The sequence below is a fragment of the Oncorhynchus mykiss genome, chromosome 19 (genome assembly GCF_057628025.1).
Source record: "Oncorhynchus mykiss isolate SJ-2025 chromosome 19, ASM5762802v1, whole genome shotgun sequence".
In the NCBI taxonomy this organism is placed as follows: Eukaryota; Metazoa; Chordata; class Actinopteri; order Salmoniformes; family Salmonidae; genus Oncorhynchus; species Oncorhynchus mykiss.
In genome coordinates this window covers 71312275-71325914 of record NC_143040.1, presented here as the reverse complement: position 1 = coordinate 71325914, position 13640 = coordinate 71312275, and the positions used below count along the sequence as shown (strand labels likewise).

The window sequence follows — 13640 nt, the reverse complement described above, 5'->3', positions numbered from 1 at the left end:
GAGTAGTGAGGTCTCGAGGCAGCACATAAACTACCAGTATAATATGAGTGGTGAGGTCTCGAGGCAGCATATAAACTACCAGTATAATATGAGTGGTGAGGTCTCGAGGCAGCACATAAACTACCAGTATAATATGAGTGGTGAGGTCTCGAGGCAGCACATAAACTACCAGTATAATATGAGTGGTGAGGTCTCGAGGCAGCACATAAACTACCAGTATAATATGAGTGGTGAGGTCTCGAGGCAGCACATAAACTACCAGTATAATATGAGTGGTGAGGTCTCGAGGCAGCACATAAACTACCAGTATAATACGAGTGGTGAGGTCTCGAGGCAGCACATAAACTACCAGTATAATATGAGTGGTGAGGTCTCGAGGCAGCACATAAACTACCAGTATAATACGAGTGGTGAGGTCTCGAGGCAGCACATAAACTACCAGTATAATATGAGTGGTGAGGTCTCGAGGCAGCACATAAACTACCAGTATAATACGAGTGGTGAGGTCTCGAGGCAGCACATAAACTACCATACGAGTGGTGAGGTCTCGAGGCAGCACATAAACTACCAGTATATCCACTATTGTTTATGTTTGCGTCTCAAATGGCATCCTATTCCCTACATGGTGCAGAGGGCCCATAGGGTCCTGATTAAAAAGGGAATAGAGTCCCATTTGGAATGCAGATTTACATCTCGGCTCTATCAGTTAAATCAGGGTTTTGCTGCCTGCTGCCATGTTGGCTTTGACTCGTGATTGGACTAGAGCGGAAGGAACCCAAACGCAGAACAGTACAGAAAACACTAATTAAAACGACGTGGACGGTGTTGTATGAATGGACATGGAACACAGGCTTACACATTAATACACACTGTGTTGCATATTAAAAGACTGGATATTTATTTAACCTTTATTTAACTAGGCAAGTCAGTTAAGAACAAATTCTTATTTTCAATGACGGCCTAGGAACAGTGGGTTTAAATGCCTGTTCAGGGGCAGAACGACAGATTTGTACCTTGTCAGCTCGGGGATTTGAACTTGCAACCTTCCGGTTACTAGTCCAACGATCTAAATATAGTGACAAGGCAACAACAACAAATTTTTAAAAACTGAATACAGGAAATATTGTATTTCCAAAAGGAAGAGTTAACAGGTGAAAATTTAAATGAGAAGAGCGAGTGAATGAGGAGATGGGAACGAAGGCAGACAGTCAATAAGGCGCGGCGACGAGGCAGGCAGCCAATAAGGCGCGGCGGTGAGGCAGGCAGCCAATAAGGCGCGGCGGTGAGGCAGGCAGCCAATAAGGCGCGGCGGCGAGGCAGGCAGCCAATAAGGCGTGGCGGTGAGGCAGGCAGCCAATAAGGCGCGGCGGCGAGGCAGGCAGCCAATAAGGCGTGGCGACGAGGCAGGCAGCCAATAAGGCGTGGCGACGAGGCAGGCAGCCAATAAGGCGTGGCGACGAGGCAGGCAGTCAATAAGGCGTGGTGACGAGGCAGGCAGCCAATAAGGCGTGGCGGCGAGGCAGGCAGCCAATAAGGCGTGGCGGCGTTGTGCAGTGACGCTTAGTAGAGTCAGCTGAAAGCAGGATTGATCGGCCTGCAGAGAGAGAGGGTATCACAGCACATCAGGAAGGGTGACGGCAGGACAGCTACGTTCCGAAGGGAGCCCTATTCCCTATGTAGTGCACTACTTTAGACCAGGGCCCTATTCCCTATGTAGTGCACTACTTTAGACCAGGGCCCTATTCCCTATATAGTGCACTACTTTAGACCAGGGCCCTATTCCCTATGTAGTGCACTACTTTAGACCAGAGCCCTATTCCCTATATAGTGCACTACTTTAGACCAGGGCCCTATTCCCTATGTAGTGCACTACTTTAGAGCAGGGCCCTATTCCCTATGTAGAGCACTACTTTAGACCAGAGCCCTATGACACCCTATTCCCTATATAGTGCACTACTTTAGACCAGAGCCCTATGGGTGAGGCCGATATGGGTCCTGGTCTAAAGTAGTGCACTATATAGGGAATAGGGCTCTGGTCTAAAGTAGTGCACTATATAGGGAATAGGGCTCTGGTCTAAAGTAGTGCACCTATATAGGGAATAGGGCTCTGGTCTAAAGTAGTGCACTATATAGGGAATAGGGCTCTGGTCTAAAGTAGTGAACTATATAGGGAATAGGGCTCTGGTCTAAAGTAGTGCACTATATAGGGAATAGGGCCCTGGTCTAAAGTAGTGCACTATATAGGGAATAGGGCTCTGGTCTAAAGTAGTGCACTATATAGGGAATAGGGCCCTGGTCTAAAGTAGTGCACTATATAGGGAATAGGGCCCTGGTCTAAAGTAGTGCACTATATAGGGAATAGGGCCCTGGTCTAAAGTAGTGCACTATATAGGGAATAGGGCTCTGGTCTAAAGTAGTGCACTATATAGGGAATAGGACTCTGGTCTAAATTAGTGCACTACATAGGGAATAGGGTTCTGGTCTAAAGTAGTGCACTATATAGGGAATAGGGCTCTGGTCTAAAGTAGTGCACTATATAGAGAATAGGGCTCTGGTCTAAATTAGTGCACTACATAGGGAATAGGGTTCTGGTCTAAAGTAGTGCACTATATAGGGAATAGGGCTCTGGTCTAAAGTAGTGCACTATATAGGGTGCCCTTTGGGACACAAAACAGTAAGGTAACGGTTGCTCTCGCCAGCCATGTCCTGTCTTCCCTCTAGGACCTGCAGTCTCAGCAACCTGGGGTGTGTGTGTGTGTGTGTGTGTGTGTAAGTAACTTGGGTGGGTACTGATGGTGGTGTTGGATACCTCTTATATAACAGCAGCAACACTTACTGAATGACTGACACATTCCAGAAGTTACATCATCTTCTGGACACGAAACCATGACATCATCTCTACGGTCTAGTAATCCTTCACATAGTATTATAGTACTTAGATATACTTCACATAGTATTATAGTAGTTAGATATACTTCACATAGTATTATAGTAGTTAGATATACTTCACATATTATTATAGTAGTTAGATATACTTCACATAGTATTATAGTAGTTAGATATAAGTCACATAGTATTAGTGGTTAGATATACTAAACCATGACATCATCCATCTCTAAGGTCTAGTAATCCTTCACATAGTATTATAGTACTTAGATATACTTCACATAGTATTATAGTAGTTAGATATACTTCACATAGTATTATAGTAGTTAGATATACTTCACATAGTATTATAGTGGTTAGATATACTAAACCATGACATCATCCATCTCTAAGGTCTAGTAATCCTTCACATAGTATTATAGTACTTCGATATACTTCACATATTATTATAGTAGTTAGATATACTTCACATAGTATTATAGTAGTTAGATATACTTCACATAGTATTATAGTAGTTAGATATACTAAACCATGAAATCATCCATCTCTAAGGTCTAGTAATCCTTCACATGGTATTATAGTACTTAGATATACTTCACATATTATTATAGTAGTTAGATATACTTCACATAGTATTATAGTAGTTAGATATACTTCACATAGTATTATAGTGGTTAGATATACTAAACCATGACATCATCCATCTCTAAGGTCTAGTAATCCTTCACATAGTATTATAGTACTTAGATATACTTCACATATTATTATAGTATTTAGATATACTTCACATAGTATCATAGTAGTTAGATATACTTCACATAGTATTATAGTAGTTAGATATACATAGTATTATAGTAGTTAGATATACTTCACACAGTATTATAGTAGTTAGATATACATAGTATTATAGTAGTTAGATATACATAGTATTATAGTAGTTAGTTCTAGCATCTTCCTCATCTTGGGGATACTACACCATGTCTAGCACACATCGTTCAATAAAACAATGAATTATAGGATATCTATGGTCTGGTTAGCCTTTGTGTTGATTTGTGGATTCACAACATCAACAATGCTACACATTTAGCCGACTGCTGCCAGCGCCACCACCAGACTGCCATTCGTCCTACTCTACATTCCCTGTGCGGTGCGGTCGGTGCGAGGGAGCTGCGGGAAAAGGGGACAAAGAGCTGAGTGTTCAGATACCCGGGACTCCAAGGCTAGCGTCCCAAAGGGCACCTTTTATTCCCTATTTAGTGCACTACTTTTAAAACAGGGCCTTAGTCAACGGTAGCGCACTACATCGGGAACGGGGTGCCATTTGGTACGATGGTAAAGTGACATCTCAGCATTCTCAGACCTCCAACACACAGGACAGAATAGGACTGTTAGTCAGCCTACTGGGGCCAGCTGCTGCTGTTCAAGGGCCCACTCAACCCCTCCTCTGTCTCAACACACACCCTGCTCTGTGTGTCAGGGGGGGTCACACACAGGGTACACTACAGCATAGCACTGATAGCGTGCGCGCACACACACACACACACACACACACAGTTAGAGCATTGGGCCAGTAACCGAAAGGTTGCTAGATCGAATCCCCGAGCTGACATGGTACAAATCTGTCGTTCTGCCCCCTGAACAAGGCAGTTAAACCCACTGTTCCTAGGCCGTCATTGTATATAAGAATTTGTTCTTAACTGAGTTGCCTGGTTAAATACAAATAAATAAACACACACAAAGGGTACACTACAGCACAACACTGATAGCACACACACACACACACACACACACACACACACACACACACACACACACACACACACACACACACAGGGTTCACGACAGCACAGCACTACTGTTCAGACAGACAAATACAGCTGTGCAGTAGAGTGGAGTACAGAACAAAATTTATGTCAAGAGAATCAAGGGCCTAAGGAGAACAATCCAAGCCTCTTCGTTTAGTGACCAGGTCAGTGGAAAGTGGTGACAGCCAGATGTTGTAGAAGTGACAGTTCCTGTCAGCCATTCTCCTGTTGCCTATAGGCTAAGAATCACTCGGAGTAAACCAATGATGAAGCCTGAATATAAACCCACGTGTTTCATGAGCTGAAATAAAAAAGACCCAAGAAATGTTCCATAAAACGCACAAAAACCTTCCCTCAAAATGTTGAGCATAAATTTGAATACATCCCCGTTAGTGAGCATTTCTCCTTTCCCAAGCTAATTCAACCACCTGACAGGTGTGGTATGTAAAGAAGATGATTACACAGGTGCACCTTGTGCTGGGGTGACAATAAAAGGCCACTCTAAACGGTGCAGATTTGTCACAAAACAAATGCCTCGAGAGGTCTTAAGTTGAGGGAGCGTGCAATTGACATGCTGACTACAGGAATGTCCACCAGAGATGTTGCCAGATTATTGAATGTTCATTTTCTCTACCATAAGCCGCCTCCAACATCGTTTTAAAGAATTTCGCAGTACGTCCAAATGGACTCACAACCGCAGACCGCATGTATGGCGTCGTGTGGGCGAGCGTTTTACTGATGTCAACGTTGTGAACAGAGTGCCCCATGGTGGTGGTGGGGTTATGGTATGGGGCAGGCATAAGTTATGGACAACGAAAACAATTGCATTTTATCGATGGCAATTTGAATGCACAGAGATACCATGAAGAGAACCTGAGGCCCATTGTCGAGCCATTTTTTGCACGCCCAATTTTTCAGTTTTTGATTTGTTAAAAAAGTTTGAAATATCCAATAAATGTCATTCCACTTCATGATTGTGTCCCACTTGTTGTTGATTCTTCACAAAAAAAATACAGTTTTATATCTTTATGTTTGAAGCCTGAAATGTGGCAAAAGGTCGCAAAGTTCAAGGGGGCCGAATACTTTCGCAAGGCACTGTATGTTTCTTATGCTGGGAATCATTCACAAGTGATAGGCTAATATTGTCACCTTATCTTTTTATTTTATTTATCTAGGCAAGTAAATTCAGAACAAAAACTTGTTTACAATGACGGCCGTCAAACTATTCCTGATGTAATCTTGTCTTTACATGTACTAAATAATATATGTGTGACATTTGTTTTGATTTAGAATGGTCCATTATCACGCACCCGTCTGGAAACAGGGAATGGGGGGGAAAAAGACATGTCATCTACGCACTTAAATAGCAAATGGACGAGGCTTTTCCCTTGGTTCATTTTCATGCCAGCCAGGTAGGCTATACTCCTGTTGTAAAGATAAGCAATGTGCTTAATATTAGGAAAGTTGAGAAATAAATATAGTAAGGCTATAGAAAGCTGATGGGCTCCTCCTCTTTTTATTAGAGGCCATCACTCTGTTTTCTCCCACAATTGCAGAGCCGATAGAAATGTTGAGCAACGTGAGCTCATCGGCTCTCATGAAGTGCTTGATTCGATTTTCAATTACATTTGCATTGATGTCAGAGTGCTGAGCACCAGGCAGTTAATTAAGCAAGTTTGGTCGGCTATTAATGACCACAAGCAGCATCAGAGCTCGGAGAAGCCTGATTACCGTCACTAAACGATCATGTGGAATTTGACTGCCTTCATGACTCGTGACAGCCGATGTGGCAGTAATACGGTCACCGTAGCAACCCTATCCACGGCCCTACCTGTTTTTAAGTATCTGTGAACAGATGCATATCTGTATTCCCAAGTCATGTGAAATCCATAAATTAGGGTCAAATTTATTTATTTCAATTGACTGTTTTCCTTATATGGACTGTAAACTCAGTAAAATCATTGAAAATTATTGCATGTTGCATTTATAAATGTTTTTCCACTATAGTTTAGTGCAGGGAATGAACTACAATGACCATAATCCATTGCGCGTCTACTTGTCCGATCTGTGTGGAGCAGACGCAACAACGGAGAGAAGAGTGAAGAATGAGTGACTGAGAGGAGTAGAGGGCAGTTGCATGATTGACAGTTGGTATTCAGCACAGGCAGCAGCTCTATAGAGGATGAGATGATGACTTGGAATGAAATAATAAAGTCATCAAATAAAAACTAATGTAATAATACACGATGACATCAAAACGCAGGGAAGTCCCTCAGATCTTTCTTCCATTATTAAGTCACATGACTATACAGGCCTATTGAGTCAGGGTACTGTAATGCAGGCCTATAGAGTGAGGGTGATGTAATACAGGCCTATAGAGTCAGGGGGATGTAATACAGGCCTATAGAGTCAGGGTACTGTAATACAGGCCTATAGAGTCAGGGTACTGTAATACAGGCCTATAGAGTCAGGGTGATGTAATACAGGCCTATAGAGTCAGGGTGATGTTATACAGGCCTATTGAGTCAGGGTGATATAATACAGGCCTATAGAGTCAGGGTACTGTAATACAGGCCTATAGAGTCAGGGTACTGTAATACAGGCCTATAGAGTCAGGGTGATGTAATACAGGCCTATAGAGTCAGGGTGATGTTATACAGGCCTATTGAGTCAGGGTGATATAATACAGGCCTATAGAGTCAGGGTACTGTAATACAGGCCTATAGAGTCAGGGTACTGTAATACAGGCCTATAGAGTCAGGGTACTGTAATACAGGCCTATTGAGTCAGGGTACTGTAATACAGGCCTATAGAGTCAGGGTACTGTAATACAGGCCTATAGAGTGAGGGTGATGTAATACAGGCCTATAGAGTCAGGGTGATGTAATACAGGCCTATAGAGTCAGGGTGATGTAATACAGGCCTATAGAGTCAGGGTGATGTAATACAGGCCTATAGAGTCAGGGTGATGTAATACAGGCCTATAGAGTCAGGGTAATGTAATACAGGCCTATAGAGTCAGGGTGATGTAATACAGGGCTATAGAGTCAGGGTACTGTAATACAGGCCTATAGAGTCAGGGTGATGTAATACAGGCCTATAGAGTCAGGGGGATGTAATACAGGCCTATAGAGTCAGGGTGATGTAATACAGGCCTATAGAGTCAGGGTGATGTAATACAGGCCTATAGAGTCAGGGTACTGTAATACAGGCCTATAGAGTCAGGGTACTGTAATACAGGCCTATAGAGTCAGGGTACTGTAATACGGGCCTATAGAGTCAGGGGGATGTAATACAGGCCTATAGAGTTAGGGGGATGTAATACAGGCCTATAGAGTCAGGGGGATGTAATACAGGCCTATAGAGTCAGGGGGATGTAATACAGGCCTATAGAGTCAGGGTGATGTAATACAGGCCTATGGAGTCAGGGTACTGTAATACAGACCTATGGAGTCAGGGTACTGTAATACAGGCCTATAGAGTCAGGGTACTGTAATACAGGCCTATAGAGTCAGGGTGATGTAATACAGGCCTATAGAGTCAGGGTGATGTAATACAGGCCTATAGAGTCAGGGTACTGTAATACAGACCTATGGAGTCAGGGTACTGTAATACAGGCCTATAGAGTCAGGGTACTGTAATACAGGCCTATAGAGTCAGGGTGATGTAATACAGGCCTATAGAGTCAGGGTGATGTAATACAGGCCTATAGAGTCAGGGTACTGTAATACAGGCCTATAGAGTCAGGGTGATGTAATACAGGCCTATAGATTCAGGGTGATGTAATACAGGCCTATAGATTCAGGGTACTGTAATACAGGCCTATAGAGTCAGGGTACTGTAATACAGGCCTATAGAGTCAGGGTACTGTAATACAGGCCTATAGAGTCAGGGTACTGTAATACAGGCCTATAGAGTCAGGGTACTGTAATACAGGCCTATTGAGTCAGGGTACTGTAATACAGGCCTATAGAGTCAGGGTGATGTAATACAGGCCTATAGAGTCAGGGTGATGTAATACAGGCCTATATAGTCAGGGTACTGTAATACAGGCCTATAGAGTCAGGGTACTGTAATACAGGCCTATAGAGTCAGGGTACTGTAATAAAGGCCTATAGAGTCAGGGTAGTGTAATACAGGCCTATAGAGTCAGGGTACTGCAATACAGACCTATGGAGTCAGGGTACTGTAATACAGGCCTATTGAGTCAGGGTACTGTAATACAGGCCTATGGAGTCAGGGTACTGTAATACAGGCCTATTGAGTCAGGGTACTGTAATACAGGCCTATTGAGTCAGGGTGATATAATACAGGCCTATAGAGTCAGGGTACTGTAATACAGGCCTATAGAGTCAGGGTACTGTAATACAGGCCTATAGAGTCAGGGTACTGTAATACAGGCCTATTGAGTCAGGGTACTGTAATACAGGCCTATAGAGTTAGGGGGATGTACTACAGGCCTATAGAGTCAGGGGGATGTAATACAGGCCTATAGAGTCAGGGGGATGTAATACAGGCCTATAGAGTCAGGGGGATGTAATACAGGCCTATAGAGTCAGGTTACTGTAATACAGGCCTATAGAGTCAGGGTACTGTAATACAGGCCTATAGAGTCAGGGTACTGTAATACAGGCCTATAGAGTCAGGGGGATGTAATACAGGCCTATAGAGTCAGGGGGATGTAATACAGGCCTATAGAGTCAGGGTACTGTAATACAGGCCTATAGAGTCAGGGGGATGTAATACAGGCCTATAGAGTCAGGGGGATGTAATACAGGCCTATAGAGTCAGGGTACTGTAATACAGGCCTATTGAGTCAGGGTACTGTAATACAGGCCTATAGAGTCAGGGTACTGTAATACATACCGATGACACTTCCAATGGTTATTTCAGAACGAATCATTTTCCACCTCAGTGAGTAGGACTGGACACGTTTATATAAAACGGGACACTGCCGTGCTAGACAGAGTCCCAAATGGTGCCCTATTCTCCACACCTTTCGCCAGGGCCCATAATGCACTACTTTTGAATTAGAGCGAGCCCTGTGTGAGAAACAGGACACCATTTGGACACCAGAGGCCTAGCTCGAAGAGAGGAAGCAGAAGCTGAGGTGCAGACAGTGAACTATAAAAAAAGGGAGGTGGTGGAATCAATACAAAGTCACACTGATGCACCACAGGACAAGAGAGAGACGCTGAGTGACAGTTCGATTCACACTGAACCAGTCCCACGTGTGTCAATCTAACGACACTACCTATAGCTTCCTCTTTCGACAAAATACGTTGCTGTAGATCAGTGAAAAATACAAATACAAATTTTAAATATTTTTTTTTGGGGGGGGGGGGGGGGGGGGGAACGACAAAATTCACATAGAAATGTAAGTTATAGATCTGTCATGTGTCTCGTAAGCCAGTCTCCGACGCCGTAGATCTGTTCTACGTGAGCTATTTCTATACTTTTCATTCTTAAGTTTAATTTTTGCATCTTTTTTTCCTTTCGCTTTTTGTACACCAGCTTCAAAAACGGTTGAAAAAAATACAATATTTCTGGTTTGGAAAATATATTTCCCACAGCGGATTAGATGGTGCAATGATTCTCAACACAACGACTGCTTGTTTTGACACATAAAAACTGAACATAGGCAAGCTATTATAATTTTAGCAACCAGGAAATGGTGGAGAGATTTCTGCATATTGCACCTTTAACGGGTAGAAAGAAAGCCATGTATTGAACACCAATGACATTTCATTGATTAGCCTACAGTATGTACGTACAATGGAAGTCATGTGCAATACAGAAATTACTCTCAATTGACCCCAAGATACTGTCATGAAGAAGTTATTGGGGGGGGGGGGGGGGGGGGGGGGACAAGTCAGAGAAGAGAGACCAAAAGGAGATCAACTTTACAAAGGCTGTATAAAAAAAAATCTGATTTTCAAGAATGAACTCTGAAAATGATGCCAAGGGTTTACTAGTATACAAGCCTCAACACACGCAGGGGGAATAATGTCCTGTAAGCAAACGAACACACTGATGTGTCTATATTCATGAAGTGTCTCAGAGTAGGAGTTCTGATCTAGGATCAGATCCCCTGTGTTCTATTATATTATGATCTAAAACAAAACTGACCCTAGATCAGCACCCTGAGACAGACAGTGCAGGCCTGCCTGGATAAAGCCATGACATGATACAAACAGCTTCTAGAGGACCGAGTGTTGCTGAAAGTCATTCAGCTTCATCAGAGAAACAAGCTGTCGAGAGTGTGTTGCCAAACCAAATGGCGCCCTGTTCCCTACGGTGTCGTACTGTTCACCAGAGATCTGGTCAGAAGTATTGTGTCGGGGAATAGTTAGGGTGCCATTTGGGATGCAATCAGCGTTCAAGAGATTTCTGCTAAATCATTCTGTTCGTTTCAATATTTAGATTCAGTTTTGGAATCCATATTCCTGTTATGCCATTGGGCTAGGCCTCTATTCCTGTTCTGCCATTGGACTAGGCCTCTATTCCTGTTCTGCCATTGGACTAGGCCTCTATTCCTGTTCTGCCATTGGACTAGGCCTCTATTCCTGTTCTGCCATTGGACTAGGCCTCTATTCCTGTTCTGCCATTGGACTAGGCCTCTATTCCTGTTCTGCCATTGGACTAGGCCTATATGACACAATAAGGTGCCTGAAGAAATAAATCAGAATCCCTTGATTATGTTCTCCCTTGTTGCAGCACCAGATTACACCATGTGACACTGGCTTTATGTTTCAGAGGTCTGTGTTGCCTGGCTGGTGGTCTGTGTTGCCTGGCTGGTGGTCTGTGTTGCCTTGGCACTGCAGTGGGCTACCACCCCTAGCCTGGCTGGTGGTCTGTGTTGCCTTGGCACTGCAGTGAGCTCTCACCCCTAACCTGGCTGGTGGTCTGTGTTGCCTGGCTGGTGGTCTGTGTTGCCTTGGCCCTCCAGTGGGCTCTCACCCCTAACCTGGCTGGTGGTCTGTGTTGCCTGGCTGGTGGTCTGTGTTGCCTTGGCCCTCCAGTGGGCTCTCACCCCTAACCTGGCTGGTGGTCTGTGTTGCCTTGGCACTGCAGTGAGCTACCACCCCTAGTCTGGAGGAACCAGGCAGCCATCAGTCAGGCTGGTTTCCCCATCCAGGCTTCCCTCTACCCTAAATAACATTGATTTCCTCTTCAGAAGAGGTTTTCACGTTTGGCATGACAACAACCAAGTGGTGAAGAATAGCCAACTCTCATGTTCCTGGAAATGCCAGCCATATGACGAGAACGTTAGAGACATGAGGGAGTCCAAGCCATAGAGATCATTCCTAAGGTCCAAACTCAATTGGATGGGTGGCATCCATCTGTTTGAAACTCATTGGTCCTGGGACAAGGCTACTGGCTAGTTTAGCTATGCCTAAACTTTGGCAGAGAGAGTAGACCTACAGCAGTTGTTAGCTAGCTAGTCATTTAACTTAGGAAGAAACGTCCAATTGAAAAGGATAGAAATTGTCTAACATTTAGTCACACGGTCAATGCAATGGGGCTGGTTGTTCTTCCGATGCGACAATATAACCATCACTGCAGCTCAGCGGCTGTATCGTTCATCAGAGCAAACTGCCTGCTTGTCTTAGCACTATCAAGTATGTCAAAGTATAGATACTGTGGGGGGGGGGGACAAGGAACACGACTTACCTCGGGATACAACTCGGGGACGATCCATCTATTTCCCATGTGGCGAACAGGTTCATTGGCACCGGTCTGTTGAGCGCCCCGCCACCGAAGCTCAACCGGCCACTTCTCTCCGCCATGCTTCGTTATGAATCTGCCTAAACGTCCACACGAACCGAGGCGGTACAAAAATATATACCTATCTGAATAAAAAAAAAAGGAATTTGTCTTGAAGTGCGATGGTAAAAATAAAAAATAAAAACACACACACACAAACACACACAAAAAAACAAAACAGTTCTTCATGCGATTAAATTCGTACAATGTGGAATTAGTGCAGCAGGTTGTTCCGGACCAAATGCTCACATGTCAGACTTGCATACACTGTTCCCTAGAACTGCAGTACTTTGCTCCCACTGCCACCCCCCAGGAAATAACGTCATTGCTGGCCATGGACGCAGCCTTCATTCAGATCAGGGGCACAGGCTGGCGAAGTGGCATGCAAGCAATGTCCTTGAACCGTGCGATTCATCCCAACCTACATGCAAAAATATGTCAAGAAAATGTATCATTTACAATGTATATGAATAGATGTATTGTTATCTAGCTCGAAGACCTCTGAAACAAGTGGAGTTACTACACAAATATGTTACATCTTCACTCGTCTCCAAGCAACCGACTAGGCGCGGTCTGCAGGTGCATCTTCTCAAAAAATGTGTAAAAAAATGTATCGTTAAAGATTGTCTCTACATATATTAACATAATTGAGACTGTCGCACAGATGTTTGTTTTTTCGTTTCTCCATTACATCGTTACAAGTTTGCTTCGGGTAACCTCGACCAATATCGGACTAAAAGAGTCTTAACGTTACATTTTGTCGAAGGACCTTCCTTCCGTGTTCTGTTTAAAGGGCGAAATGGCTCTGGAAGCCAGAACAACGAAATAGTGCATCTAAAGATGAATCGATTCTCAATCTCGTTCCCCTCTACTTTCATATCAAATCAAAATAATTTCAGAAATGCAACAACAACAAAAATACACACTTACTATACACCAATGGAGGCTAGTGGGGGGAGTTATAGGAGGACGGGCTCATTGGAACGGCTGGAATGGAATCAATGAAACGGAGTCATAATATGTGGTTTCCATACGTTTCATGTGGTTTTGATACCATTCCGTTTATTCTATTCCAGCCATTACAATGAGCCCGTCCTCCTATAGCTCCTCCCACCAGCCGCCAATGCTGTACACTGTTTTCACTGGGTTTTAACACAGTTGCAGAAGACAGTATTTTTCAGT

The 13640-nt window shown here is 43.8% G+C and overlaps 1 protein-coding gene across 11 annotated transcripts in view; it reads right to left on the bottom strand.

Moving 5' to 3' along the window:
• The window catches only part of pacs2 (phosphofurin acidic cluster sorting protein 2), a 114211-nt gene extending 100850 nt beyond the window's left edge, over window positions 1-13361 (bottom strand). For all 11 annotated transcript variants that reach the window (XM_090211671.1, XM_090211667.1, XM_090211674.1 and 8 more), the window contains exon 1: window positions 12366-13361. In XM_090211671.1, coding sequence (XP_090067797.1) covers window positions 12366-12481 — 116 coding nt within the window. In that variant the 5' untranslated portion in view covers window positions 12482-13361. The remainder of the gene's footprint in view (window positions 1-12365) is intronic.
• Window positions 13362-13640: the final 279 nt, after the last annotated feature.